Source organism: Heterodontus francisci, chromosome 11 (genome assembly GCF_036365525.1).
Source record: "Heterodontus francisci isolate sHetFra1 chromosome 11, sHetFra1.hap1, whole genome shotgun sequence".
NCBI classification, from domain to species: domain Eukaryota; kingdom Metazoa; phylum Chordata; class Chondrichthyes; order Heterodontiformes; family Heterodontidae; genus Heterodontus; species Heterodontus francisci.
Genome location: NC_090381.1, coordinates 95,424,585 through 95,449,088, shown reverse-complemented (window position 1 = coordinate 95,449,088; position 24,504 = coordinate 95,424,585). Strand labels below are relative to the sequence as shown.

At 42.8% G+C, this 24,504-nt stretch overlaps 1 protein-coding gene across 5 annotated transcripts in view; it reads left to right on the top strand.

The window, feature by feature from the left end:
- The window catches only part of gk5 (glycerol kinase 5), a 91,578-nt gene that overhangs the window by 44,248 nt on the left and 22,826 nt on the right, over positions 1-24,504 (top strand). For all 5 annotated transcript variants that reach the window (XM_068042575.1, XM_068042577.1, XM_068042578.1 and 2 more), the window contains 5 exons: positions 6,282-6,343; positions 6,487-6,560; positions 13,432-13,492; positions 14,236-14,362; positions 23,078-23,182. In XM_068042575.1, the coding sequence (XP_067898676.1) occupies positions 6,282-6,343; positions 6,487-6,560; positions 13,432-13,492; positions 14,236-14,362; positions 23,078-23,182 (429 nt within the window). The remainder of the gene's footprint in view (positions 1-6,281; positions 6,344-6,486; positions 6,561-13,431; positions 13,493-14,235; positions 14,363-23,077; positions 23,183-24,504) is intronic.

Here is a 24,504-nt window from a genome sequence, read left to right as displayed (position 1 = left end):
ATGTGCTGCCAGCGGTGGTAGTAGAAGCAGATACATTAGGGACATTTAAGCGACTCTTGGATAGGTACATGGATGATAGTAGAATGAAGGGTATGTAGGTAGTTTGATCTTGGAGTAGGTTCAAGGTTCGGCACAACATCGTGGGCCAAAGGGCCTGTACTGTGCTGTACTGTTGTATGTTCTATGAGGCATGGTGACTTGCTGCAGTGCATCTTGTAGATGGTACACACTGCTACCGCTGTTCATCAGTGGTGGAGGGAGTGAATGTTTTAGGTGGTGGATGGGGCGCCGATCAGGTGGGTTGCTTTGTCCTGGATGGTGTTGAGCTTCCCGAGTTGTCAGAGCAGCACTCATCCAGGCAAGTGCAGAGTATTCCATCACACTCCTGACTTGTGCCTTGTAGATGGTGGACAGGCTTTGGGGAGTCAGGAGGTGGGTTACCTGTCACAGAATTCCCAAAATCTGACCACCTGTTGTAGCCACAGTATTTATATGGCTACTCCAGTTCAGTTTCTGGTCAATGGTAACTCCCAGGATGTTAGTGGGGGGTTTGGTAATGGTCGTGCTTTTGAATGTCATGGGAAGATGGTTAGATTCTCTTGTAGAGATGGTCATTGCCCAGCACTTGTGTGGCATCAATGTTACTTGCCACTTATCAGTCCAAGCCTGAATGTTGCCTAGGTTTTAAGAACATAGAACATAAATCGGAGCAGGAGTAGGCCATTCAGCCCCTCAAGCCTGCCCTGCCATTCAATAAGATCATGGCTGATCTGTCCCAGGCCTCAACTCCTCTTTCAGGCCAGCTCTGCCTAACCCTCGACTCCCCGAGATTTCAAAAATCTATCTACCTCCTCCTTAAATACATTTAGTGACCTAGCCTCCACAACTCTGAGGTAGAGAATTCCAGAGATTCACCACCCTCTGAGAGAAGAAATTCCTTCGCATCTCAGTTTTAAATGTGTGCCTCCTTATTCTGTAACTATGTCCCCTAGTTTGAGATTCCCCTACTAGTGGAAACATCATCTCAACATCAACCCTGTCAAGCCCCCTTAGAATCTTATATGTTTCTATAAGATCACCTCTCATTCTTCTAAACTCCAATGAATAAAGGCCCAACCTGTTCAGCTGTTCTTGATAAGAAAGCCCCTTCATGCCAGGAATCAGCCTAGTGAACCTTTTCTGAACTGCCTCCAATGCTAGTATATCCTTCTTTAAATACGGGGACCAAAACTGTACACAGTACTCCAGGTGTGGCCTCACCAACACCCTGTACAGTTGTAACAGGACTTCCCTATTTTTAAACACACCCCCTCTAGCAATAAAGGGCAAAATTCCATTTGCCTTCCTAATTACTTGCTGCACCTGCATGCTAACCTTTTGTGTTTCATGCACAAGAACACCCAGATCCCTCTACTGCAGTATTTTGTAGTCTTTCTCCATCTAAATAATCTGCCATTTTATTTTTCCTACCAAAGTGGATGACCTCACACTTTCTCACATTGAACACCATCTACCATGTTTTTGCCCACTCACTTAACCTATCTATATCCCTTTGCAGATCTTTTTTGTGTCCTCATCACAACATGCCTTCCCACCTATTTTTGTATCGTCAGCAAATTTGGATACACTACACTCTGTCCCTTCCTCAAAGTCATTAATGTAGATAGTAAATAGTTGAGGCCCTAGGACTGATCCTTGTGGCACCCCACTAGTTACGGCTTTACAACCTGAAAAAGACCCATTGATCCCAACTCTCTGCCTTCTGTGTGTTAGCCAATCCTCAATCCATGCCAACACATTACCCCCAATACCCTGAGCTCTTATTTTGTGCAATAACCTTTTATATGGCACCTTATCAAACGCCTTCTGAAAATCCAACTACACAACATCTACTGGTTCCCCTTTATCCACTCTGCTTGTTATATCCTCAAAGAACTCTAACAAATTTGTCAAACTTGATTTCCCTTTTATAAAACCATGTTGACTCTGTTTGATTGCATTATGTTTTTCTACATGCCCTGCTATTTCTTCCTTAATCATGGACTCTAGCATTTTCCCAATGACTGATGTTAAGCTAACTGGTCTGTCGTTTCCTGCTTTCTGTCTCCCTCCTTTCTTGAATAGGGGGGTCACATTAGCGGTTTTCCAATCCGCTGGTACCCGACCGGAATCCAGTGAGTTTTGGTATATTATGACCAATGCCTCCACTATCTCTACAATCACTTTTAAAACCCTTGGATTCAGGTCCTGGCGACTTGTCTGCCTTTAGTCCCATCAGTTTGTCCAGCACCTTTCCCCTCGTGATAGAGATTGTTACAAGTTCCTCCCTCCTATTTACACCTTGCTCATCTATTATTGGGATGTTTATTGTGTCCTCCACCGTGAAGACCGATGCAAAATATTGGTTTAAATTATCTGCCATTTCCCTGTTCCCTGTTATTAATTCCCCAGTCTCATTCTCGAAGGGTCCCACACTTACTTTAGCTTCTCTCTTCCTTTTAATATACCTGTAGAAGCTCTTACTGTTTGTTTTTATATTTCTTGCCAATTTACTCTCATAATCAATTTTCTCCCTCTTTAGTTTTTTAGTCATCGGCTGCTGGTTGCTTAAAAAAAATTCCCAATCCTCTGACCTACCACTCGTTTTCGCTACATTGTACGCCTTTGCCTTTGATTTGATACTCTCCTTAACTTACTTTGTTATCCACGGGTGGTTCATCATTCTCTTTGAGTCCTTCCTTCTGACTGGAATAAATGTTTGCTGAGTGTTATGAAATATCTGCTTAAAAGTCTGCCACTGCTCATCCACTGACTTCCCCTGTAGTCTATCTTTCCAGCCTGCTTTAGACAATTCTTCATACCGCTGTAATTGCCCTTGTTTAAGTTGATGACACTGGTTTGAGACCCGAGTTGCTCACCCTCAAACTGAATTCGAAATTCTACCATGTTATGATCGCTTCCCCCGAAAGGATCCTTAACTACGAGATCTCTTATTAATCCTATCTCATTACACAATACCAAATCTAAAATAGCCTATTCTTGGGTAGGTTCTGCAACATATTGCTGTAAGTAACAATCCCTGAGGCACTCTACAAATTTGTCTTCCATGCTACTCTTGCCAATTTGACTTGTCCAGTCTGTATGCAGATTAAAATCATCCATGATAATTGCAGTGCCCTTCTTACACGCCTCCATTGTTTCCCGATTAATATCTTGTCCTACAGAGAGGCTACTCTTCGGGGGCCTATAGACCACTCCCACCTATGATTTCTTTCCCTTGCAATTCCTTATTTCCACCCAAACTGATTCTACATCATGATCTATTACACCTATATCATTACTCACAACTGCAAAGCTACCTCACCTCCTTTTCCATTCTGCCTGTTCTTCCGGAACATCGAATATCCTTGAACATTAAGATTCCAGTCCTGGTCATCCTGCAACCACCTCTCTGTTAGCTAGCAAATCATATTCATTTATTTCTATCTGTGCCGTCAGCTCATCTATCTTGTTACAAATGCTATGTGCATTCAGATAAAGAGCCTTAAGCTTTGACTTTTTACCATTTTTACCTTCTCTGGTTCTAATTTCTGCTGTACTCTTGTGCTTGTATTCTCTGTCCCTTCCTGTCATTCTCTGATTAATGTATGCCCCTTCACTACCCTGCACCTCTGCTCTCTCGTTACTATTCGACTTTTTAAACTTTCCTTCAATTGAACCCTGCCACACTATTTAGTTTAAAACCTTATCTACAACCCTAGTTATACGATTCGCCAGGACACTGGTCCCAGCATGGTTTAAGTGAAGCCCATCCCAACGAAACAGCTCTCTTTCCCTAGTGTACTGGTGCCAGTGTCCCATGAATCGGAACCCATTTCTCCCACACCAATCTTTGAGCCACACATGTACCTCTCTAATCTTATTTACCTTATACCAGTTAGCACTTGGCTCGGGTAGTAATCTGGAGATTATTACCTTTTGTGGTTCTGCTTTTTAATTTGGCCCCGAGTTGCTCATAGTCCCTCAGCAGAACTTCTTTCCTAGTCCTGCCTATGTCGTTGGTACCTACGTGGACCACGACAACTGGACCTTTTGCCTTCCTCTCCAGCCCAGAAGAGATGTGCTTAACCTTGGCACCAGGTAGGCATTACAGCCTTCGGGGCTCTCTATCTTTGCTGCAGAGAACAGTATCTCTTCCCCCTAACTATGCCAACCCACAACTACAACTACCTTTCTCTTTTCTTTCTGCTCCCCCCCCCCCCCCCCCCCCCCCCACTCGAATGGCACTCTGAACCATGGTGCTCTAGTCAGTTTGCTCATCCTCCCTGCAGCCTGTGCCCTCATCCACACTGGGAGCAGGAGCCTTGTACCTATTGGATAAGGGTATTGGCTGAGGCTCCTCCAAAGCTAAATTCTGGATCCCCATACCTGCCTCACTCACAGTCACACCCTGCTGTCCCTGACCACAGCCCAGATTGGATGTAATTAATCTAAGGGGTGTGACTGTCTCCTGAAACAGTGTCCAGGTAACTCTCCCCCTCCCTGATGTGTCATAGTGTCCGCAGCTCGGACTCCAGCTCATCAACTCTGAGCCGAAGTTCCTTGAGCAGCCAACACTTGCTACAGATGTCACCATGGATCGCACCGGCATCCACCAGCTCCCACATACTACAGCTGCAACACATCGCCTGCCCAGCCATCTCTATTCGATTTAATTAATTAATTTGGATCACAGTATTTAAGGGAAAAACAACCTACTTAAGTGTACTCTTAAACTGTAATGACGTTGCCTGATTTCAATTACTTGGCCAAAAGAAAAAAACACTAGACACGGAAGAAGTACCCACCAATCACTTACTAGCCCTCCTGCGATGTCGCACTTCGATTTTTGCTGGTCAAGCAGGTCCACAGAACAAGTGCTCTCGCTGCCGCTGCTTCTGTGTTGGGCCTCGTTCTCCGCTGCTTTTATATCCCGGCTCCTCTCGCTGCCGCTGCTGCTGCAAATGGACATGGACTGCTTCAGTATCTGAGGAGTCACGAATAGTGCTGAACCTTGTGCAATTGTCAGCGAACATCCCCATTTGTGACATCATAATTGTAGGGAAGGTCATTGACGAAGCAGCTGAAGATGGTTGGGCCGAGGGCACTACCCTGAGGAACTCCTGCAGTGATGTCTTGGGACTGAGATGATTGACCTCCAACAACCACAATCATCTTCCTTGTGTTGAACCTTTTCATGTTTTTTCTGTAGTTTATTTGATCGTGACATATAAATTTGTACTATCAGCATGTAGATAATACCATAACAAAATTATAGTTTTTGTGATCGTGAAACAGATTTGAAGCGCCTTCGGAATATAACCTAAACTGGAAAATGTGCCTGAAGATTATATCCTCTATTCGTAGTCATGTAGGCTGGCTGACATTCTGGCTGTTGGAATTTTCTGTGTTGGATGGTGCCCAGTTATATAAACATGAAGCGCAGCCAAATGTAGTAATATAACATTTTACTGTACAAACCTCAGCCATTATTAGACAAGGTAAATAGGATTAATTTTCCTCTGTGACTATTGGTTTGTCATTAGTGAAGGTAGTAATAAATTCAAGAGAGACCTTGGAGTTTTGGTAGACTTGATTGTCAACACATCCAACCAATACTGGACAGCAATCACCAAAGCAAATGTAGAGCTACATAATCAAAACAGTCGAAGAAAATTGTTGTCATATTGTACAATACTCTGCTCAGACAGCATCTTGAGCATTATGTCCAGTTCTGGTTGCTGAAAAATAAAGACGACATTCAAGTGCTGGAGGCAGTGCACAAATGAGCCAAGTGGCTGATCCCTGGTGTAAAGAGTGTAAACCTTGAAAATTGTAGCATTCTGCCTGGCAGGGAGGCACTGGAGAGGTAATCCCGGAGGTATATTATAAGGTACAGAAGGGAATGAGGATTTTTAATCCAAAATACTTACTACTTTAAATAAAACTAATCAAGTACGATAAGGGGACACTGGTTCAACCTAGCAGAGGATCAATTTAGAATTGATCAGAAATTTCTTGTGTTAAGAATGATCTATATATGGAATGCAACTATAAAAGGAGTGGAGGTGAAAATCATGGAATTTTTAACAAGAAGCAATTCATTGCAGCAATGGGGGAAGTGTACTGTTATTGTGGATGATTTTAAGATGGGCCAAATGAGCTTCAAAAACTGTTTAATATGTGCGAAGTATTTTAATTTCAGTTATCTGTACATTACCTGTGTTCTTTTTTAAATGTAGGTGCTGTTTTTGCTACTGATTACTCGAATGCAAGTACTACAGCGATGTTTGACCCTTATCAGGTATCTTGATTCTTGTTCTAATTCTGCACAAAATTCATATTCATCCATGAGGAAAGTTTTTCTACTTTTGAACATGATTTAGAATTTTACCTGCAACTCATTTGTGTCATGCAATACTCTCTGGTTAATGTTTGTCATTTTAGTTGTGTTGGAGTACATTCCTCGCAAATCTTCTCTCAGTGCCCGTGTCCATTCTCCCTCCGGTAAAGGATACTTGGTAAGAATCTTGAGAGTTTCTCTAAATGATGATCAATATTGCACTGCTAATAACTGCAGTGTCATTAAAACAATTGTCTAGAGTTGAATGGATAATGCAAATCTGACTTTTTGATTTTTTGGTAAGCACCTCCCAGGAGACATGTGACTGAAGTGAAATTATGATGTAAATTTCACAATTCATGACATAAGGTACAAAGGGTAATGATGGTAATTCTACTTGGGCAGATGTTGCCATCATAGTCTGCCCACAATGATTCGGAGATTTGTATTGAATTATCTCCATGAGGGTTTGATAGGTACAATGTCAGATAAAATTGAAATGTTTTAGAGACTTCACAATTGGGCAGGTTTATGATTAAATACCAGTGAGACTTGTTAGTGCATTGTTGCTTAAAAATAACACGTGTTTATGAAATGAGCTATTTTAAAATTAAGTTTGGTCAAAAAAACTAGGTTTTATTATTTACCATTGTGTTTGAATTGATCTGTTAACGAAAGTAACTAAACAATGGGACACATCTGATTCTAAAATGTGGATTCACAAAATTAATAATAACAGTTTGCACTGGAGTGCTGACTTGGGTTGCATTAGAGTGTTAAAGTGGAAGTTTGGTGACTGAGGATAATTAAGGGTTAATTTTATCTTGAGTCTAGTCTGTCTTTTATTTAGCAGATTAACTTAACAGTTGCTATTTGGGTTAGAGGTGAGTTTTCGACCAGCTTTGAACAGTGTTCACTCAGGCTCTGCTTGCAGCTGCATCTTGTTAATTAGAGAATTGGCTTAAACCAGTTTTCAGGGGCTAGAGTCAGTCAGTATAAAAGTGGGCCATCTTACAGTGCTGACCTGGGTTGCATTAGAGTTTTAAGTTTGGTGAGTGAGGAAGTTCGGTGAGGAGGGAGCGAGGAGCTCCTTTCATTTCCTACCTGTCCTCAGTGAGGGGAGCTGAGACTTTCCAAAGAGCACAGCTGATTGGTGAGTAAGTCCTGGTGGGTATTTTTCAAAGTAGATTGAATTGTAAGTCATTGTTTTAGCAAGACTTGGTTGTTTTTTTAAAATTATAATTTTTAAGTTTAAAGTGTTTAGTCATGGCAGGAGAGCTTGAAGCTGTTGTTTGCTCCTCTTGCTGCATGTGGGAATCTGGGAACATTTCCACTCCCTGGGACCAGCATGTGTGCAGGAGGTGTGTCCAACTGCAGCTCCTGGAAGCTCAGGTTTCAGAGCTGGAACGGCGGCTGGAAACACTGTGGGGCATCCATGAGTCTGAGCGCATTGTTGATAGCACATATAGAGAGGTGGTCACCCCGCAGCTGAAGGGACTTGAAGGAAGGGAATGGGTGACCACCAGGCAGTCCAAGAGAATCAGGCAGGTAGTTCAGGAGTCCCCTGGGGTCCCACTTGCAAATCGGTATTGCATTTTGGAGGCTCATGAGGCTGGTTCCTCCAGGGAGTGCTGACAGAGCCAAGCTTCTGGCACCACAAGCAGCCTGTCAGCACAGGAAGGGGGAAAGAGAGGAAGAGCAGTAGTAATAGGGGATTCTATAGACAGAGGAACAGATAGGCGCTACTGTGGCCGTCAACGTGACTCCAGGATGGTGTGTTGCCTCCCTGGTGCCAGGGTCCGGGATGTCACTGAACGGCTGCAGGGCATCCTGAAGGGGGGAGGGTGATAAGGCAGAGGTCATGGTACATATTGGGACCAATGACATGGATAGAAAGAGGGATGAGGTCTTGCATCAAGAATTCAGGGAGTTAGGCAGTAGACTAAAAAGCAGGACCTCTCTGGTTGTAATCTCTGGATTACTCCCAGTGCCACGTGCCAGCGAGTATAGAAATAGGAGAATAGCACAGATGAATGCGTGGCTTGACAGTTGGTGCAGGAGGGAGGGTTTTAGATTCCTGGACCGGTGGGACCTGTATAAGAGGGACGGTCTACATCTGAACCAGAGGGGGACTAACATCCTTGCTGGCGGGTTTGCTAGTGCTGTTGGGAGGAGTTTAAACTAATTTGGTAGGGGGAGGGGATGCAGACTCCTAGCAGAATAGGGACACTGCTAAACACAGGAAAGCGTATCAGTCAGAGGGAATACAGCAGAAGTATGTTTCAAGGGAGTAAGACCAGGATGGAAGGCATGTACTTTAATGCTAGGAGTATTGCAGGTAAAACGGATGAGTTAAGAGCAATGATTGACATTGTGATATAGCAGCCATCATGGAGACATGGTTGAGAGAGGGGCAGGATTGGCAGCTCAATATCCCGGGATATAGAATCTTCAGGCGAGAAAGAGGAGGGGGCATTGCAATATTAGTTAAGGAGTCAGTTACTGCAGTAAGGAGAGATGATATCTTGGACGGGGCATCAAATGAAGCTTTATGGGTAAAGTTTAGGAATAAAAAAGGGACAGCCACATTGCTAGGTGTTTATTATAGACCCCCAGATAGTCAGTGGGAAATTTAGGAGCAAATATGTGTGCAATTTGCAGAGGTGTCTAAAAGTAATAGGGTAATTATATTAGGTGATTTCAACGTTCCCAACATTAATTGGGATAGTCATCATGTTAAGGGCTTAGATGGAGTGGAGTTCTTAAAATGTATACAGGAGAACTTTTTCGCTCAATATGTAGAGGATCCAACAAGGGAGGGTGCAGTGCAGGACCTCATTCTGGGGAATGAAGCCGGACAGGTGGTTGATGTGTTGGTGGGGGAGCATTTTGGTGATAGCGACCACAACATCGTACAATTTAAGATTGTTATGGAGAAAGAAATAGACAAGTTGCAAAAAAAGGTTTTGGATTGGGGGAGAGTGACTTTTAGTAAAATTAGGCAGGATCTGGCCAAGGTAGTCTGGAAAGAGTTACTTGTCGGGAAATCTACAGAAGAGCAGTGGGGGGCATTCAAAAAGGAAATGGGGAGAGTACAGGCCCAACATGTTCCCTTTAGGGTAATAGGCAGGAGCAACAAGCCCAGAGAACCATGGATGATCTGAAACATTCAGGGTATGATAAGTAAAAGAGAGGCTTTTAGCAAATACAAGGGGAGCAAATCAACGGAAGCATTAGTGGAGTACAGAATGTGTAGGATGGAGCTTAAGAAAGCAATTAGGAGAGCAAAGAGGGGATATGAGAAAGCTCTGGCTGGTAAAAGTAGGGAAAATCCCAAGATATTCTATAAGTATATCAATCGGAAGAGGATAACCAGGGAAAGAGTAGGACCCATTAGGGACCAAGGGGGAAATTTGTGGGTGGAGCCATAGGACATTGGTAGGGTGTTGGGTGAAGACAGATGTGAAGTATTCGTTCAAGAGAAAGAGGATGTAGATATGGAACCTAGAGAGAGAGACTGAGATTCTTGAGCAAATTGTCATAGGGAGTGACAAGGTATTGGTAGTTTTGGCAGGCTTAAAAGTGGACAAATCTGCAGGTCTGGATGATTTGTGTCCCAGGATGCTGTGGGAGGAGAGGGTGGAGATTGCAGGGGCTCTGACCCTAATTTTTAATTCCTCTCTGGCCACGGGGGAGGTGCCAGAGGACTGGAGAACAGCTAATGTGGTCCCACTATTTAAGAAAGATTGTAGAGATAAGCCAGGGAACTATAGACCAGTGAGTCTCACGTCAGTGGTAGGGAAACTATTGGAGAAAATTCTGAAGGAGAGAATCTATCTCCACTTGGAGAGGCAAAATTTGATTAGGAATAGTCAGCATGGCTTTGTCAGAGGGAGGTCATGCCTAACAAATTTGATTGAATTTTTTGAGCATATGACCAGGTGTGTAGATGAGGGTAGTGCAGTTGATGTAGTTTACATGGATTTCAGCAAAGCCTTTGACAAGGTCCGACGTGGGAGACTTATCAAGAAAGGAAATGCACATGGGATACATGGTAACTTGATCAGGTGGATTCAAAATTGGCTTAGCTGTAGGAGACAGATAGTGATGACAGACGGCTGTTTTAGTGACTGGAAGCCAGTGTCCAGTGGCGTACCACAGGAATCTGTGCTGGGTCCCCTATTGTTAGTCATCTATGTCGTTTATATAAATATGTGGGGGGTAGGATCAGTGAGTTCGCGGATGACACAAAGATTGGCCGAGTGGTTAACAGTGAGGTGGAGTGTCTTGGGTTACAGGAAGATATAGACGGGATGGTCAAATGGGCAGAAAAGTGGCAGATGGAATTTAACGCTGAAAAGTGAGAGGTGATGCACTTTGGAAGGAGTAATGTGACACGGAAGTATTCAATGAATGACCTGACACTGGGAAGTTCCGAGGAAGAAAGGGACCTTGGCGTGTTTGTCCATAGATCTCTGAAGGCAGAAGGGCAGGTCAGTAGGGTGGTGAAAAAGGCATATGGGACACTTGCCTTGATCAATCGAGGCATAGATTACAAAAGCAGGGAAGTCATGTTGGAGTTGTACAGAACTTTGGTAAGGCCACAGCTGGAGTACTGTGTGCAATCCTGGTCGCCACATTATAGGAAGGATGTGATTGCATTGGAGGGGGTGCAGAGGCGATTCACCAGGATGTTGCCTGGGATGGAACATTTAAGCTATGAAGAGAGGTTGGATAGGCTTGGGTTGTTTTCACTTGAACAGAGAAGACTGAGGGGTGACCTGATCGATCTGTACAAGATTATGAGGGGCATGGACAGGGTGGATTGGGAGAAACTGTTCCCCTTAGTTGAAGGGTCAGTTACGAGGGGGTCATATGTTTAATGTGAGGGGCAGGAGATTTGAGGAAGAACTTTTTTACCCAGCGGATGGTGACTGCCTGGAATGCCCTGCCTGGGAGGGCGGTAGAGGCAGGTTGCCTCACATCCTTTTTAAAAGTACCTGGATGAGCACTTGGCACGTCATAACATTCAAGGCTATGGGCCAAGTGCTGGCAAATGGGATTAGGTAGACAGGTCAGGTGTTTTAATGCATCAGTGCAGACTCGATGGGCCGAAGGGCCTCTTCTGCACTGTATTATTCTGTGATTCTGAACATAAGGTATTTTAATGTATTCTGTCTGTTCATTGTTTTGTACTTGTATCCTGTAGCGGTTTGCTTCTTGACCCATTATATATAAACAGGATTTTTACTTTTGATTTGACAGTTGAGGCCATATTTAGAAACATGTATCTTCTTGCCTTCTCTAAAGAGTTCAGAAAATAATTTGAGCAGCAGGTAAATGAACTGAAACTTTTCACTGGAAAGAAATTTGAGATGAGACATGATCCAAGAATTAATATGCTTAAAGAAATGGATAATGGAAATGTAAGCAAGGCATTTAACTACAAGGATTTAAGTACAAAACTAATACTCGCGATTATAATGTGTTTTTTAATCTCTGTCAAGTATACATGTCACCTAAATACTTAGAGGAATAATGTATCCCCCACCATTGGCTTCCGTCATCTGGGCCCAAGCTCTGGAGTTTTCTCCAGACTCCGATGGCAGACACTCTCTGCTGTTGAAATAAGTTAGAAAAGAGTTAGCAAAGGCTTTAGTCTCAATTTTACAATCAGAGGCTGCTAGCCTCTTTTGATATTCATAATTCAACATTCCTAATGTTATCGTGCCTCCTTTCAGTTTAGTTTTAATCTTATTTCTCCATGGAACTCTTTACTTTGACATGCTATCATTTTGATTTTATAGGACTATTTTTATTTTGTATTCTAAGAATCTCATATTTGAAGATTTTCCCATTGCTGATCGATCATCTTGTTAAGCTGTTTTATTAATCTAGGCCAGATCCCTTTTCTTGTTGAGCTTTGCTTTTCTAGTTCCCTGTCCTGTCCTCGCTTAAGTTATGACTCATTTGCTGATAGAAATTTTTCCTCCAAGTTCCACAGTTTCATTCACAATACCTTTACATTTGCTTCCATACACTCAAACCTCCCTCTGGCTGTTGGCTATCTTACTAATTTTCCTTTGTCATTCTCTGATCAGTTTTATTTATTATATCCATCTTGTACTCTTTTTGTTCCTTTGGTCTCCTTTTGCTTCCTCATTCTGTTTTGTTTCCTTTGTGTCTACCATTTTAGTTTTAAACCCTTACTCTCAGTCCAATTAGTCTCCAGCAAGGACATTAGGTCCCAGCCTTCCTCAAGTAAAGCCTGTGTCAGGCATTCTTGATCCAGGAAGGATTGATAAGGAAGGACAATCTAGTTTGGTATCACAGATACTAATAAAAGAGGAACCTTTACAAGGAGAAATTCAGTAGCCCACATTTAACTTGTATGACTCCCATTATTATGTTCTCATGACAGTTTCTGTGGTTCAGAGGTGGAATAGAATGTCCAACAGTATATATCCAAGGAAGTGACAATATAACATTGAAACTGCATAGTACGGAGTGTTGTTTATCTCAATCACTATTTTAAAAATATGTGGCAGTAGAAAGGATTCTAAGAAGGTCAACACTGTTGATAAGCCATGAAGCGAGGCGAAAGGAACTCATCATTTTGTCTATGGAAAAAGATTTAGGGGAGAGACAGCAATGGGCAAAAAGTGTTTTTTTTTAAAAAGAGGGAGTGTAAAAGGTGAGGGAGAATCTTGATGCTGTTGGAATAATTTTCAACTTCCCTTTTTGTCCCTGTTTGTAGCTCAATGATGGTCACTTCACTTTGTCATGTTACCCATAAATTGATTAATGACAATAACCCAGAGATGAATTTACACAAACATGTGAACTATTGCATGAAAAATAATGCACCAATGAAAGTAAATTTAGAATGGTCGTCTTTCTTCAACCTAGGATTCTGCATTTCAAGCAACAAAATATTTTCAAATAAAATTCAGTAACAATTTTTGAGTTGATATTCAAACTCCAATATGCATTTGAAAAAATATGATCATGTAACTCAAATTAATGTACTTTCTCCCCTAATATTTTAGTTGCAATTTTGGTTACACCGATGGAAGTATATTTGATATCCCTATTCCAATAATGGCCATGGTGAGTACTGAAGTATATTCAATATTCTGAAATAATTTTCCAGTTTTGTATGGTGTATTAGCTTGTATTGTATCAAAGAAAAGTGTTTTGGATATTTGGTTCATTCTGACTAGTAAATCAATGTGTAAATTTGGAAATTTGTGCTTTCTTGTATTTGCTTTCTGGTCAGCAGCTAGTACACAATTACAACTGAACCTTGGAGCTATTTTCTATGCCTTAACATTGTTATCTTTATATAAAATCTTGCCCATTTCAACTGACCACACAAAATAATAAAATTATGGTGGATTCTACATTGCAAAAATTTAGAATTTGTTATTTGAAGAAAATCTATTAAAATTATCACTGTTTTCAAATTTTGAATAAGCTGTGAAAATCATTAGTAATTTAGAAAGATTTTAAGAATTTGTCAAATATTGTATTTAACAAATATTTACTTGGATTAAGTGATATTCTGCCATCATATTCAGCCACTATCCCATTGAGTAACTTTTCCTGTCTTTCTGAATTGGGGGGGTGCTGGGGATTGCTGCTGGTTTGCAAGATATCCGAAATTATATTAATTGGCTTATGGAATGATCGTTGGTATCTGAAGAGGTGTGAGTGTTTTCCCTCTCCCAACTGAAGATAATGAAAGATGGGAGGATTGTGAAAGGGTTAAAGTGCCAAGTTGAGTAAAATAAATTTGGCAAGCGATTGTACCTCAGGTATAGGTGTGACTAATTCTTTTGCTCTCTGTACAGGCAGCCGATCAACAGGCAGCTATGTTTGGGGAATGTTGCTTTGAACCAGGAGATGTGAAGCTCACAATGGGGACAGGCACTTTCATGTCCGTCAACACTGGAACCCAGCCTCATGCTTCTCTAACAGGTACAGCAGTATGTTATAATCACTGTTGCATAATATAAATTGACTCAATAAACTTGTAATCATCATGGAACAATTGGTAATCCTTCAATATGGAAGTTGTTGCGCAACATTGCATGGAGCAACCTAACTATCATTAATTGAGGTTCCAATTCACATTAGGCTGGGAGAACCTTGTACTTCAATGACGTTTTCATACTCGTAATTATAAATAGGTGGTGCTGTGTATAACGTTTAGGTGCTACATTGTCTGAAGCCCCCACGATCTGGAGTAAATGCATTTTGATTTTCAGCAGCTGAAACTTGCATTTGATGCTCCACACATTGAACTTCTTATTACTGAAAGTGGATGAAGTTTGCATTTTTTCTACAAGCTGAAGTTCAACTAGACAGGCCCCTTCGGGTAACTGTATATTCTATTCATAAAGCTGTCTAGTTCAGGGATTTATTTTCTTGTTCAGATTTCTGCCAAAAAGCACCAACTTGTTCCAGTCAACATGCCTGCAGGCAATTCTCGACATATAGGAATGCCTTTATTTGAGCAAACCTATGAGAAACAAAACAAAATTAGCACGATTAGCTGCCATACTGACTCAGCGACATGAAAAAAATACTTGGCATGTACAGCACAAAAGGCCATTCAACCCAACCGGTTTCTCCAGAATTCCTTATTCGAATTATTAGTGACTATCACATTTATGGCTCCTAGTTTTGCTCTTTTCCCCCATAAGTGGAAGCATCATTTCCATATCTTCCCGACCAAACTCCTTCAAATCTGAAGGACCATTATTAGGTCACTCCTCAGCTTTCTCTTTTTCAAGCAAGACCCAGCTTTTATTCCATCTTTCCATATGGCTATAACCTCTCAGTTCTGGTATCATCCTTGTAAACCTTTTTTTGCACCTTTACCCATGTCTTTTTATCCTTTCTATAATATAGAGTGCAGACTCTGTACAGTACTCCCAAGTGTGGTTCAAACCAGGTTAAGAACATAGAACATAGAACAGTACAGCACAGTACAGGCCCTTTGGCCCACGATGTTGTGCCGAACCTTTAACCTACTCAAGATCTAAGTAACTACCTGCCCTTCATTCTACTATCATCCATGTACCTATCCAAGAGTCGCTTAAATGCCCCTAATGTATCTGCTTCAACTACCACCGCTGGCAGCGCATTCCACGCACCCACCACTCTCTGTGCAAAGAACCTACCTCTGACATCTCCCCGAAACCTTCCTCCAATCACCCTAAAATTATGCCCCTTGGTGATGGCCCTTTCCACCCTGGGAAAAAGTCTCTGGCTATCCACTCTATCTATGCCTCTCATCATCTTGTACCCCTCTCTCAGGTCACCTCTCATCCTTCTTCACTCCAATGAGAAAAGCCCTAGCTCCCTCAATCTTTCTTCGTAAGACATGCCCTCCAGTCCAGGCAGCATCCTGGTAAATCTCCTCTGCACCCTCTCTAAAGCTTCCACATCCTTCCTATAATGAGGTGACCAGAACTGAATACAATATTCCAAGTGTGGTCGAACAAGGGCCTTATAGAGCTGCAGCATAACCTCGCGGCTCTTAAACTCAATCCCCCTGTTAATGAAAGCCAACACCCCATACGCCTTCTTAACAACCCTATCAACTTGGGTGGCAACTTTGAGCGATCTATGGACATGGACCCCAAGATCCCTCTGTTCCTCCACACTACCAAGAATCCTGTCTTTAAGCCTGTATTCCGCATTCAAATTCGACCTTCCAAAATGAATCACTTCACACTTTTCCAGGTTGAACTCCATCTGTCACTTCTCAGCCCAGCTCTGCATCCTGTCAATGTCCCGTTGCAACCTACAACAGCCTTCCACACTTTCCACAACTCCAGCAACCTTCGTGTCATCGGCAAACTTGCTAACCCAGCCTTCAACTTCCTCATCCAAGCCATTTATAAAAATCACAAAGAGCAGAGGTCCCAGAACAGATCCTTGTGGAACACCACTGGTCACCGAGCTCCAGGCTGAATACTTCCCATCTACTACCACCCTCTGACTTCTATGGGCCAGCCAATTTTGTATCCAGACAGCCAACTTTCCCTGTATCCCATGCCTCCTTACTTTCTGAATGAGCCTACCATGGGGAACCTTATCAAACGCCTTGCTAAAATCCATATACACCACATCCACTGCTCTTGCTTCATCAATGTATTTTGTCACATCCTCAAAGAATTCAATAAGGCTTGTGAGGCATGACCTGCCCCTCACAAAGCCATGCTGACTGTCTCTAATCAAACCATGCTTTTCCAAGTAATCATAAATCCTGTCTCTCAGAATCCTCTCCAATAATTTGCCCACTACCGACGTAAGACTGACTGGTCTATAATTCCAAGGGTTATCCCTATTCCCTTTCTTGAACAAGGGAACAACATTTGCCACCCTCCAATCATCTGGTACTACTCCAGTGGACAGTGAAGACGCAAAGATCATCGTCAAAGGCGCAGCAATCTCTTCCCTCGCTTCCCGTAATATCCTTGGGTATGTCCCGTCTGGCCCCGGGGACTTATCTATCCTCATGTCTTTCAAAATTTCCAGCACATCCTCCCTCTTAACCTCAACCTGTTCAAGCATATCCGCCTGTTCCACGGTGTCCTCACAAACGACCAGGTTCCTCTCACTAGTGAATACTGAAGCAAGGTATTCATTTCGGACCTCCCCTACCTCCTCCGACTCCAGGCACAAGTTCCCTCCACTATCCCTGATCGGCCCTACCCTCACTCTGGCCATCCTCTTGTTCCTCACACAAGTGTAGAACGCCTTGGGACTTTCCTTAATCCTACCCGCCTAGACTTTTTCATGTCCCCTTCTAGCTCTCCTAAGTCCATTCTTCAGTTCCTTCCTGGCTACCTTGTAACCCTCTAGAGCCCTGTCTGATCCTTGCTTCCTCAACCTTAAGTAAGCTTCCTTCTTCCTCTTGACTAGCTGTTCCACATCTCGTCATCCAAGGTTCCTTCACCCTACCATCCCTTCCCTGCCTCATCGGGACAAACCTATCCAGCAGTCGCAGCAAGTGCTCCCTAAACAACCTCCACATTTCTGTCGTGCATTTCCCTGAGAACATCTGTTCCCAATTTATGCTCCCCAGTTCCTGCCCAATAGCATTGTAATTCCCCCTCCCCCAATTAAATATTTTCCCATCCCTTCTGCTCCTATCTCTCTCCATGACTATAGTAAAGGTCAGGGAGTTCAGGTTCTAAGCCACTTTAACATAACTTCTCTGCTTTTCAATTCTATCCCTCTAGAAATTAACCCCAATATTTCGTTTTGTTTTTTAATCTCACTGCTTTACCTCTAGATCCCTTTTAATAAAAGCAAAATGCTCTGGATGCTGGAAATCTGAAATAAAAACAAGAAATACTGGAACCACTCAGTAGGTCTGGCAGCATCTGTGGAAAGAGAAACAGAGTTAACGTTTCGGGTCAGTGACCTTTCTTCGGAACTAGCAAATATTAGAAATGTCAAAGGTTATAAGCAAGTGAGCTGTGGGTGGGGCAAGAGATAACAAAAGGGAAGGTGTAGATTGGACAAGGCCACATAGCTGACCAAGAGATCATGCAGCAAAGGCAAACAATATGTTAATGGTGTGTTGAAAGACAAAGCATTAGTACAGATAGGGTGTTAACGAACTGAGGATTGAATAGCAGCAAGTACAAACATGAAAAAAACAGCGGGTAAGCAAACTGAACAACCTGCAATGAAATGAAATTAACAAAAGAAAAAAAATTGTAAAAAATGTAAAAAAGAAAAAATAACTAAAAATAAAAGTAAAATGGGGGGCCCATCATGCTCTGAAAGTATTGAACTCAATGTTCAGTCCGGCAATCGGAAAATGAAATGCTGTTACTCGAGCTTGCGTTGATGTTCACTGGAACACTGCAGCAAGCCCAGGATAGAGATGTGAGCAGGGGGGAGTGTTGAAATGGCAAGCAACCGGAAGCTCGGGGTCCTGCTTGCGGACTGAGCGGAGGTGTTCCGCAAAGCGGTCACCCTGTCTGCGTTTGGTCTCCCCAATGTAGAGGAGACCACACTGTGAGCAGCGAATATAGTATACTACATTGAAAGAAGTACAAGTAAATCGCTGCTTCACCTGAAAGGAGTGTTTGGGGCCTGGGATAGTGAGAGAGGAGGTAAATGGGCAGGTATTACACCTCCTGCACTTGAAGGGGAAGGTGCCATGGGACGGGGACGAGGTGGTGGGGGTAATGGAGGAGTGGATCAGGGTGTCGCGGAGGGAACGATCCCTTCGGAATGCTGACGGGGGAAGGGAGGGGAAGATGCGTTTGGTAGTGGCATCACGCTGGAGGTGGCGGAAATGGCAGAGGATGATCCTTTTGGATATGGAGGCTGATGTGGTGGAAAGTGAAGACAAGGGGAACCCTGTCACGGTTCTGGGAGGGAGGGTGAGGGGAGAGGTGCGGGAAATGGGCTGGACACGGTTGAGGGCTCTGTCAACAACAGTTGGGGGGGAAATCCTCAGTTGAGGAAAAAGGAGGTCATATCAGAAGCACCGTCATAAAAGGTGGCATCATCAGAGCAGATGCGTCGGAGACGGAGAAACTGGGAGAATGGAATGGAGTCCTTACAGGAGGTAGGGTGTGAAGAAGTGTAGTCCAGGTAGCTGTGGGAGTCGGTGGGCTTATAATGGATATTAGTAGACAACTAGATCCCTTTGCTTTTTTTTATTCATTCATGGGCGTCGCTGGCCAGGCTAGCATTTATTGCCCATCCCTAATTGCCCTTGAGAAGGTGGTGGTGAGCTGCCTTCTTGAACCGCTGTGGTCCTTGTGAGGTAGGTACATCCACAGTGCTGTTGGGAAGGGAGTTCAAGGATTTTGACCCAGCGACAGTGGAGGAACGGCGATGTCGTTCTAAGTCAGGATGGTGTGTGACTTGGACGGGAACTTGCAGTTAGTGGTGTTCCCAAGCATTTGCTGCCTTTGTCCTTCTAGTTGGTAGAGGTCGTGGGTTTGGAAGGTGCTGTCTAAGGAGCTTTGGTGCGTTGTCGCAGTGCATCTTGATTCGAAATTATACTTGGCATCCATATTGTTTATGTAAAAGTTGAATAATTGAGGTCCCAGCACCGATCCTTGTGGCACACCCCTTTTCACCTTCTGTCAATTTGAGTATTACCCTTCACTCTTTTCTGTTTTGTAGCCAGCTTGCTATCCATTCTGCTACTTGGCCTGACTCCACATGCTCTGACCTTTAATATGCTCTTTAGGTCATATGGTAAAACCATTGGCTGGCTGCCTTTCTATGACTGTACAAATCTAAACCATCTACAGCACAAATAAGGAAGCCCTTTGGCACTCACTCATGCAATATATTTCTTGCATCAAAACAAACTAATTGCTTCTACTGGTTATCACAGAATATCTGCACCAACAGATGAAAGATCTTAAAAAGTGACTAAAATACAATGGTCCATTCAGATTACTGATGCTCATGATTGTTATATTAAAATGCTAGTTGTGAGCATGACTTGCCACATTTGCTTTGGGTTCACTACAAAACTGCATCATTTTGAAATGGTTGATCAATACAATAAACTGAAGAAATTTGATCTCAGCCAGCCAGGTGTTGCTGGATGGTCATTGTCACCAAATGGTGGACAGCAAAGCTGTGGGAAGTTGCCATGCAGGGTTATGTGAAGCTTGAAATAGGTTGGAAGATGAGGATGAGGTTTTTAAATTCACTATGGTAGGGGCAGGGAGCTCGTGAAGATGGACCAAGTAATTCAAAGGAACTGAAATGTGGGTTAGGATATATGCCTTTGAGTTTTGATGAAGAGGAGTTTATACAAGGTGGAGAATGGAAGGTCAAAGAACAAAGAAAATTACAGCACAGGAACAGGCCCTTCGGCCCTCCAAGCCTACGCTGCTCCATCTATCTAAACCTGTCGCCTATTTTTCCTAAGGGTCTGTATCTCTTTACTTCCTGCCCATTCATGTATCTGTCTAGATACATCTTAAAAGACGCTATCGTGCCCGCGTCTACCACCTCCGCTGGCAATGCGTTCCATGCACCCACCACCCTCTGCGTAAAGAACTTTCCACGCATATCCCCCCTGAACTTTTCCCCTTTCACTTTGAACTCGTGACCCCTTGTAATTGAATCCCCCACTCTGGGGGGGAAAAAGCTTCTTGCTATCCACCCTGTCTATACCTCTCATGATTTTGTACACCTCAATCAGGTCCCCCTTCAACCTCCGTCTTTCTAACGAAAATAATCCTAATCTACTCAACCTCTCTTCAGAGCTAGCGCCCTCCATACCAGGCAACATCCTGGTGAACCTCCTCTGCACCCTCTCCAAAGCATCTACATCCTTTTGGTAATGTGGCGACCAGAACTGCACGCAGTATTCCAAATGTGGCCGAACCAAAGTCTTATACAACTGTAACATGATCTGCCAACCCTTGTACTCAATACCCCGTCCGATGAAGGAAAGCATGCCGTATGCCTTCTTGACCACTCTATTGACCTGCGTTGCCACCTTCAGGGAACAATGGACCTGAACACCCAAATCTCTCTGTACATCAATTTTCCCCAGGACTTTTCCATTTACTTTATAGTTTACTCTTGAATTGGATCTTCCAAAATGCATCACCTCATATTTGCCCTGATTGAACTCCATCTGCCATTTCTCTGCCCAACTCTCCCATCTATCTATATTCTGCTGTATTCTCTGACAGTCCCCTTCACTATCTGCTACTCCACCAATCTTAGTGTCGTCTGCAAACTTGCTAATCAGACCACCTATACTTTCCTCCAAATCATTTATGTATATCACAAACAACAGTGGTCCCAGCACGGATCCCTGTGGAACACCACTGGTCACACGTCTCCATTTTGAGAAACTCCCTTCCACTGCTACTCTCTGTCTCCTGTTGCCCAGCCAGTTCTTTATCCATCTAGCTAGTACACTTTGGACCCCATGTGCCTTCACTTTCTCCATCAGCCTACCATGGGGAACCTTATCAAACGCCTTACTGAAGTCCATGTATACGACATCTACAGCCCTTCCCTCATCAATCAACTTTGTCACCTCGGACAGCTTTGGAGGAATTGAGGTGGTGGCAGTGGTAGGTGTGAAGTAGGGTCAGAAGCAACCAATGCTGCTGAGGTGGAAATCGGCAGTCTCTGTAATGGAAAGAATGTGGAGTTTGAAGATTAGCCCGAGGTCCAAAAGGATGCCAATCTTTTTTACTTGGCCTGATTCAGCCTAGCGTCCCCTTCCACAGTCTTTCAAATCTGACCTTGCCTGCAATGCCACACCCCTAGTAAACACCAACCCCTCACCACCCCGCTGTTCACCCAAAAGCATTCAGCCCGACTCTTTGAAACTTCTTGTCTGCCTAACAATCATTTATTTAAAATCCAATGGTTGGATTTAGCTTGAGTGAGTGATTAGGTAGAGAGACTGAGTCACTGGCAAGAGGACAGAGTTCATGACAGGAGCCAAAATCAATGGCTTCACTCTTCCCAGTGTTCATTTGTAAGAAATTTTTCCTCTTCTGTAAAGATGACAGTAAACTTTTAGTCAGTGATGAGCAAGGGGAGTAGTAGAGAGGTAGAGCTGGTTGTTATCAACATACGTATGAAAACTGACTTGGTACCTAAGCTGGTTGTCACGGTAGAGCAACATGTGGATGAGGAAGGAGTCAAGGATAGATTCTTCAGGTATTCTAAAGATGGCTATGGGGGTGGAAAGAGAAGCCATTGCTGGAGATGCACTGGTTTTGTTAAGTAGGGTTGAAATAGAACTAGGCGAGGGCAGTTTCATAGAATTGGGCAACAGAGAGATGATGATGGAGCAGGATAATGAGTTGTTAATCTTGAATGTCAAGGTTGGATCAAGAAGGATGAGGATGGATAATGCACCGCGATCAGGGTTACAGAGAATGTCATTTGCGATGTTGGCTATGGCAGTCTTAGTGCTATGAGTTGAATAGAAGCTGAACGAAAAGGATTCAGATAGGGAGTTTTAGGAAAAGTTGGTATGGAACTGGGAGATGACATGTTGTAAGATCTTTGGCAGGAAAGGAGATAACTATGTGCTGCACTGTGTAATGGTGAGACATTGGTCCATTTCTGCAGTTCCTTAGAGTCCCAGATCTTGCTTGAACGTTTTGTAGAAGTGAAGTGTTCCTCGACAGAGTGGAAGGAAATATTTGAGGCTAAGTCTTCAATATTTCCATGCTGTTGGCTCCGAATAATGTAGATAGGAGCTTGGTAGCAGGTTGCAAAATTTTGTTCAAGTGAAGCAGGGGAAAGTGGAAGTGGTTGAATGATTTTAATGTGCTTTTCCTTCTCCACCCTTTAGCAATTGTTTTTTTATGAAGTTTGACATGGTTACAAGTTTAATTTGGGAAATGAGATTTAGTTGCAGTCCACATCTATTTTATGAATGTTTGTTTGTGAATAAGCTAAAATGTGTTTACGCTACAGTAACTAATGCAGTTATTACATAATACATGGTATTTTACTGCACAGAAATGGGCTGTTTTGCTGAACTATTTTGTGCCAGTGTTTATACTGTACATGGGCCGTCTCCTATCTATCTTCATCTCCCCCTATCAGCCATTCTGGCTACTCCAGCAAATTGTGAATATCGGACACAGAATGCTAAATGTACAGAAGTTGAATAATGCTTCTTGATGTCATATTTTATTGATGCAGGACTTTATCCATTGGTTGGCTGGAAGATTGGATCTGAAATTGTATATATAGCAGAAGGAAATGCTGCTGATACGGGTAAAGTGATCCAGTGGGCACAGCAACTGGGTAAGTAGGTTTATTGCTGTGGTGCACGTTTTCTGTGTCTTTTGGAGAGAAGATGTAGCTGCTCTCATTTAAATTGCACATTTTACATGTCCCCTTTTTACTCTCTGCTGTTTGTACTTGGTTAAACATCATCTAGATCAATAAAAATGTTAACTACCTTTTTAAAAAAGTGAAAGTTCTTTCATATTTCTATTTCAAGAATTTTTTTTCTGAATACATTTTCACAAGTTAAGGAATCTATGTGCTGGGAATTGGAACTCCATCCCTGCTTCATTTCCTAGTACTGTTATCAAGCATTCCCAGGTATTGCAAGAGTGAAAGGCAGGGCTACAATCCCTTTCTGCAGCTGCAATGATTTTTTTTAACTTTTAAAAAAAAAAACATGTTTGCAATTGTATTGTTAATTCTCAAGATGCCCCAAAGCACTTTGTAACCAATGGATTACTTTTGAAGTGCAGTCAATATTATGTAGACTAGTTTGATAAATCAGTGACCAAATCTGTCCTTTTGTGGTTGAAGGAGGAAGGTTGGCATGGGTATTATGGGAACTCCCTTCTCTTCAAGCAGCGCTGTGTGATCTGTTGCATCCAACTGAACTGGGACTTCAGTCATCTTAAAGACTGGACCACTGACAGTGCAGCACTCCATCAGTCCTGTGGCTAATTGTGTTTAAAGGTGTAGTGAGGCTTGAATCCACAGTCTTTTGACTCATGATTGCTACCAAGTGTGCCAAATTGATACTTTGAAAAGCAGGACTGCTGCATTTTGACCCTCATTCTAGGCTCCTCAACCATTATTTCTACTTCTACAAAATCCCTGTTTCAACGAAACAGCCCCAATATTTCGAGTCATTCATTGTTTTTGTATGTCTTGCAACCAAGCATCATGCTGGTGAATCTGCATTGCACCATCTCTATTGCATTTTCTATACTGAAGCTCCAAAACTGCACAGTTCTCCAGCTGTGGCCTTTAAAGATTTAATTTAGATTCAATTTTGTATCTTGACTTTTACATCCTATGCTTCTTGCATTAAAACTTGTTATTGTCATAAAAAGTTAATGCAATCAATTTGGAATACTGCTTTTAATGTCTTTTATATCCCTACCCCAATCCCCCAAATATATTTTATTCCTATATATGAATTAGGAACAGGAGTAGGCCATTCGGCCCTTCGGGCCTGCTCCGACATTCAATAAGTCCATGGCTGAACTGATTACTCCACATTTCCACCTACCCCGATAACCTTCCACCCCCTTGCTTATCAAGAATCTATCTACCTCTGCCTTAAAAATATTCAAAGACTTTGCTTCCACTGCCTTTTG